Raw genomic sequence first — 6,790 nt, forward strand, 5'->3', positions numbered from 1 at the left:
TACACAATGTTTGAAAACATGAATACAAGATACAGAAGAATCTGCTCATACCAGTGCCACTGGAGAATCACTCATGCCAGAATTAAGTCAGAAATACCCACATTTGTCCTTTTTGAAGGTGCCTTTCACTAATCATGGCTTACAGGTCTTTGTAGAAAGCGCTACAAAATTCCTTATTTGGATTCTATTTATTTTTTAAACCCCAACACAACAGCTATACTTTTCTAATTTCAAACTCAGGAAAGAGAAAGATCCAAAGGGCTTGTGCTTCAAAGACAAAGAAATGGGTATTTTTTTCCCCCTGGATGTAGTCTGGTTGCCCCTTCCTGAAGGCAGCACAATGCTTACAAGACTGTTTCATAGGCCAGCCTTTCCGTAACAGGAGACCTCTGCTGAGACTGCATCTAGAAGACACCATGCAGATACCCTATTTTGCTGAAAGTCTCCGCTCTGATTTGGGATGCTGAAACAGTGAGCATCCCCAACTCAACTGCATGTTGTCAGTAAATGTGGTATTTATTAGAGCTTTACAGAATTAAAAGAAATGCTTTGACTTTGAAATACTTAACTTTTATTTAAAGTTGTCATTTCTGAACCTCTCTTGTAGGAAGCTGCTTCTTTTGAATTGATTGCTTTAAAATGGTTAAATAGCAATGTGAATACTTAACTGCCCCGATAAGTAAAGGGTTCTTGTTATTTGAAAAACGGTAGTTTACAGAATGTTTTGTAAAATATAACAAATCCAGCACCCCTGTAGTGCACCTTTGTAGATTTCTTCCCAATTATACCTTCTTTTTGATTGCACAAAGTCATCTGCAAGTACTAAAACGTATCCTTGTGGAGTTCCAACCCGCCTAAGTTATGTTATAGCAAACATTTAGCACATCACCTGTACACTTAGGTATCACTACATCTTTGTCCTCCAAAGAAACTCTAGAATGATATAAGATCAATTTATTCACCTGTATGTACAGTACATTTGCATATTAATAAATAAATCAATATTAAAGTTAAGGTCTCTTCCCCCCTATAAAAGTGACTATAGTCTGACCAGCCAATCTGACTTCAGGGTTTTTTAGTTCCAAGCACAGATGTGTGAGGTTATCAGTTTCCACTCAGTTTATTATAGTAACTGTAGGACTAGAAACCTAATGGACCAGTGCTTACATTTAAATTCTGTATAGTGGGGCGGGGAAGTACAGTACTAAAAAGTGCATCAGAAGCCAACAATTTGTAGAGAAAAAAATCAAGTTCATAATGTGATCCTGGGGAAGAGAATCTAGCCCAAAAGAGGATATGCTGCAGCAAACATTATAACCAATGCACATCTTTGTCTTGATAGTAAGCTGCATGATGCCAGTCTTGTCACGTCATGCTCCAAGAATTCCAACTCCAATAGATGCCATCTTCACCTCTACAAATTTATCAACACCACATTCAGTGCAAAGTGACATTTCTTAAACTAACTGTTTGCCTTGTCTCCATAACATTCATCCTCACTGCGAAGAAAAGGCTCATTTTCTTTAACTGTTTATTACTATATACAGAAGAGCCTATATTTGCACCTCTCCATTTCTGGTAGTGAGTTTTCTATCTACATTCATTAGAAATCAAAAAGATAAGTGGCGATATTTCATATTTACTGGAAGTCTTCCCATTAAGCCAAAGACTAGATGTTCATCTTGATTTATACCTAAAGTAGCTGCACTTTGTTCTTTTTTCCAGCCCACTTTCAATGGGGTGTAAGTCACAGGAACCTGTGGGACCGGAACATGATTTCAAGTCTGATCACTGGAGCTGGAAGAGTGACGAGTCATGTTTGAATTTGGATGTCTGTTTGCAGCACAGTGTGTGTGGACCATACCCCCATTTGGGTATCTTACAAATACAGGCTCACAGAAAGGATTTTGGCACACCTGACAGACCTTTTTGTCCGAAAGAAGAATTCGGGTTCCTTTTTGTTTAACCTAAAGAGAGGGAAAAAACCCCAAACATTAATCTGGCATGAAAGGAAGGGAAATTACGAGGCCTATAATTTCAACTGTACCAAATGTACAAACCCGGTCAATGATAGAGGGAGTAGGAAAAACCAGCTTGAACTATTTAACCTGAATTCAATTTCCACATTCATACTCATTCATTTTCATGCTTCCTCTTAAGTACTGTTTTTTCTTCCCTTTTTTTTTTTTTGCTTAATAAAGAAAAGCACTCACATATTTAATGTAACTGAAAACTTGATGCAGCTTCCTAAAGAAGGTCACAGGACAACTCCACAGGAAACTGAGCACTGACATATTTTTATTCCAGACAGATTCTGCTGGATATACCGTCGTTAGAACTAAACACATTTAAGAATCTGCTGAGAGCTTTAAGCAACACAGCTCTAGCTTGGAATAGAAGCAAGCTTCACAAATGAATTTACTGCTAACAAAAGCTACTTACAAGCTTCAATTAATACTAAGTGCTGGGTAAACTTTTTTTGCAAATTCTGACAGGTCTCAATCCTAGTGAGTTAGCATTCTTTCACATTTGTTAAAGTTTCTGCAAGAACTTCATTAATCTGTAAATCCCAGATTCACTTACTTTCAGCCCAGAAAGTTCACCGAAGTTGTTTCTATTTCAAGGCCCTCACCTTTCCTTTTGTTTTACAGAGAAAGTATAAAATTAAGTTTGATCCTAGTAGTCATGGCACAAAACTAATAAATACAGCAAGCAAAATTGCCATGGACATGAAGACAACTATGTCCTAATTCTTCAAACTTCTTCTGACTATTATGTATCAAAGAACTTAATTGTAAAGCTTCAAAGTGCCTCTGTTTTAAAAAACAAAACGAAACAACTTACCTTCTCGTGTTTGTAGATTAAGTTTTCAGCTTGTGCTAACCCAAGTGTAGCCTGAGTCATTCTTTTTGTATGAATGCTTTGCCTCACTGCTCCAGCCAGGAATGGGGAGAGGAGCTGCACTGACCAGCTGTCAGGCACCACCTGCAAAACTAGAGCCGCATCAAATTCAGCAGCGTGGTTATTCAAGAGATCCACAGCAGCCATTACTACTGCACAATCCGAAGTGCCTGGATTTAGATACACTGACAGCAGCATATGGAAAAGCCTCCGCCTGTACTGCACATCTCTGTTCTCAGAGTTCCATACACAGTATTCTTCAGCAGCATGGAAATCCTTTAACTCGTGGACAAGGATATGCAAAGCCTTCTCATGTTCTTCCAGTTTTCCATATAAAATTGCACTTTCCATATGAAGGTCTGTGCCCTGGATTTTGTCTGTTAAATGAGAAACAAGGCAGTATTTGCTCAGTGGAGTAGGCTCCCTCTCCCAGAGTCAATGCAAACAAGCCCACAGAACCCAACTCCTGCTATCTTTGCAGGGGTGCTCGTAGCTATAAAGAGGACAGATGTTTCTAGGTACAAGAATGCCTAGATGTACAGAAACACATCTAACAAAACAGCACCATAAAATACGGGAAAAAGAAATTATTAAATAACAGTGATAAAACCAGTGTCACCTCTTTTAAACTTTAGCATGTCAGCCTTGCACATTTCTGTGCACACTACTACCACGTGTGATAAACTGTAAGATGAAGCTGCAATATTTTAAACCTCTGCTTCTCCCGATATTATAGAAAATTACAGAATAGTCTAAAGTCCATAAAAGACAATAAAGATCAAGAAGTACCTCCCTTTAAGAAAAGGACTGTACAAACCCTTAATCCAATCTGACAGTTTAAAGTTAAAGTGTCAGCAACAGGCAGGGGGAATGGCAAGTTCATCTGGCACTTCAAGATAAGACAGAAAATCCTCTACTTACTGTAAAACTGACAAAGATTTGGAAAGGCCTCTGTAAAAGGTATGGAAATACAATGCTTTTCTCCCCAAAATATTTTGTATTATCAAGAAGGAACACACTAGCATGCACTGATCTCACCTTCAAGTAAGATAAGAATTGTCATGTTAGAAATCCTGTGTTTTGAAGTACACAGATTTCAAGAGAATAATCCATCTTGTAACTCTTGCCTCTAAAAATTGGTTAACAATTAGAAGATGAAAATGAGCAAGAGTTTCAATGACTGTGTTATACTTGTACATTATCTGCCATATAACATTTTGCTGACTGGAAAGGCAAGGGGACACTAAACGTTGGTTCCAGAAGATAAAACATTAAAAATTAGCCATTATAAGCATTGGGCAAGGAGAAACTTTAGCTCAACTATTGCTTGCCTTATACCAATAGTAAGACAGATGTTTCATTTTTCACTTAAAAAGATGTTCATTTTTTTTTAGCACAAACCCCAGCTTTCAGGGTGAGAGTGAGTTATGGACAACAAACAAGTCCTTGGTAATCAGATTCCTCAAAGCTTTGCTTCAGTTCACTGAGAAACAGACTGTTTAACAAATAAACTTGTGACAATCTTTTGCAAATGGAAGACTCAAAAGTTACATGCTCATTATTAAAAAGAAACTGATTATAAATTAAGAAGATAATTGTATGAAAATATTTTTTCTGGCTAGTTACGGTACTCTGTCTTTGGTGCAGCGGCAAATATACCGCTGTACCTCATAAGCTATGGGAGATCAAAGACAACACTAACAAATACGCTTGCTAAATTAACTTGTGTCTGTTAGAAATATAAATGGTAAGCCCATCAACCAAATACACCTAGAAACCTCAGACCTTTTCGTTTTCTATCCTTAACGAGTTTTCTATCCTTATTTTGTTTTCTGCTGGAACTGACATATAGCATTTATAATACACAACACGCATCTTACCCAAAATAAAGTGAATCCTGTAAAGATCAGATTTCTGAAGAAGACTGCGTAATTTAAACAGCAGTTCAGTTGTTTCTGTGCAATTATCTGTGGTTACAGATTTTAACTGAAGTATTGCCTCCAAGTACAAGACAGCTAGATGAGTATGGTACTTTTCTTTCTACAGATGAAAAGAACAATGTTAGCTCAGTTTACAAAGACAACCCCTTCTCCCCACCAATAACAGTGATGAATATTTACATAATTACACAGAAATGTGTTTTAATTAATTTAATTTGAATTCAAGTCTTTTGTTCACATAGATAACTGACCCGGATCCCCTTCACAACATACACTGTACCTATAGTATGGGATCCTCTGTTTCATTAATACAGATATTTGCAAAATGCAGATGTGAAACATCTTATTCCTAAACCCCTCTTCACCTTAAACAAGCTCTATAAATAGCTTTTTCTTGTTCAAAAATTATTTCCTTTCAAAAGTTCACCTAATGAAAGTCAATGCAGTAAAGTAGATTTCTCCTTTGAGTACAAGTATGATCTCCACTGTGTCTTCTCCTTTTGTTTCCCTTGCAAAATGAGTAATTTTGATCTAATTCATTCTTCCTCATATTCAGGTATGTTCTTTGACCTTCTCTATTTATGCAATAAAATTTGAGAAATCTACCAGAGGTAGACAAGCACTCTGAAGACACAGCATTTTTTCTGTTATCCACTACCCAATATTCATCCAAACAAGTTGACGATTTGACTGTTTGGAACATTCTCACTAAAGCATTCACAGTAATCTAGTACTTTCTAAAGACCAAATCAATTTATAACTCAGTCTTTACTAGCAGGTACAGCAGATTTAATTGTAAACTATTTTTGTTACAAATATTCTACAAGACACTATGTTTAACTCAAAAAATTTGTTTGAAAATATTCATCACATCAGAAACTAGTACATTCATTTGCCATGTCATCACACACCTAGACGTATTTGCAATAGTGACAGAGGGAAACCATTGATCTAGCATGTGTATTTGAAGAATGTAAATTAGTGACCTGGTCATCAGTTCTGTTGAGTTCTTTCAACGTTCATTTCCTTGCTTTGTTTGCAGGTTAAAGTAACTTCTCCTGTGCTTAAAATGCCTCATATCCAAGCACCATAAAATGTTTGGCTGCTTCTGTATTGTGCTTAAAAACCCAAAGGTAGAATATACTGTCACTTGTGAATGCATCTTTTGGACATTCAACATCTAGAGTGGTTTGGAATTCTACAGTGAGAGCTGCACGGTTTAATTCTATCATTAATTGCTCAAATCTCTCCAGAAGGACAGAATAAAACACACCTACATGTAAAACACTGAATTAGCAATTTTAGTGTCTTGCTGCCACAGTGCAATAGGATTAGCAGTTGCTTAAGCATTTTTCTATGATCTTACCAGACAGGAGGTTGAGCCTCATCGGAGAAACAGAAAAGTATGCAATAATCAGATGCAAAAAACCGCACCTCTGAGGGGAGGTAAGCAACTGTCTTGCCATCACAAGAGTTAAAACGTTAAAAATAATGCAGATATCTGCTCCTTATCTTCTACTTTGATCTTAAAAGCACTCCTTTTCTACTTGGGAGTACATCTGAAAGCCTTCAAAATATGCTTTTTTCTTCTATACTTCCGCTTTTTTCAGAGTTGTTCATCACAGTCCGCATTCTGAATCCTATGCCTATTTTTGGAATTCTTGTAGGACTCACCTCTATTTTTCTTTCCAATACTAGATGTTCTAGATATTTAACACGTGCTTTAGGATATTTGTTAAGGCTACTGATGATATCATCTGGATTAATGGTGTTTTTCTCCTGTTCTTCCAAAGGCCTTTTAGTGAAAATCTGTACGCCAACCTAGAAAGAGTTAATTGCATGTAGGAACTTAGTGGCAACCATTTTATTAACTTTTTATTTTAAATACTTATTTAATAGCACTATTAGTTAGTACATTATTCAGGAAGATAAACAACACAAAACCCTGC

General features: G+C 36.7%; 1 protein-coding gene across 1 annotated transcript in view; it reads right to left on the reverse strand.

The window, feature by feature from the left end:
- Nucleotides 1-1,778: 1,778 nt before the first annotated feature.
- Nucleotides 1,779-6,790, reverse strand: part of TGFBRAP1 (transforming growth factor, beta receptor associated protein 1) — a 28,874-nt gene continuing 23,862 nt past the window's right edge. Inside the window, exons 8-11 of the mRNA XM_009702808.1 lie at nucleotides 6,516-6,662; nucleotides 4,782-4,941; nucleotides 2,845-3,278; nucleotides 1,779-1,967 (exon numbers count right to left, since the gene is read on the reverse strand). Coding sequence (XP_009701110.1) covers nucleotides 1,779-1,967; nucleotides 2,845-3,278; nucleotides 4,782-4,941; nucleotides 6,516-6,662 — 930 coding nt within the window. The remainder of the gene's footprint in view (nucleotides 1,968-2,844; nucleotides 3,279-4,781; nucleotides 4,942-6,515; nucleotides 6,663-6,790) is intronic.

Source organism: Cariama cristata, unplaced genomic scaffold, assembly GCF_000690535.1.
Source record: "Cariama cristata isolate BGI_N322 unplaced genomic scaffold, ASM69053v1 scaffold3956, whole genome shotgun sequence".
NCBI classification, from domain to species: domain Eukaryota; kingdom Metazoa; phylum Chordata; class Aves; order Cariamiformes; family Cariamidae; genus Cariama; species Cariama cristata.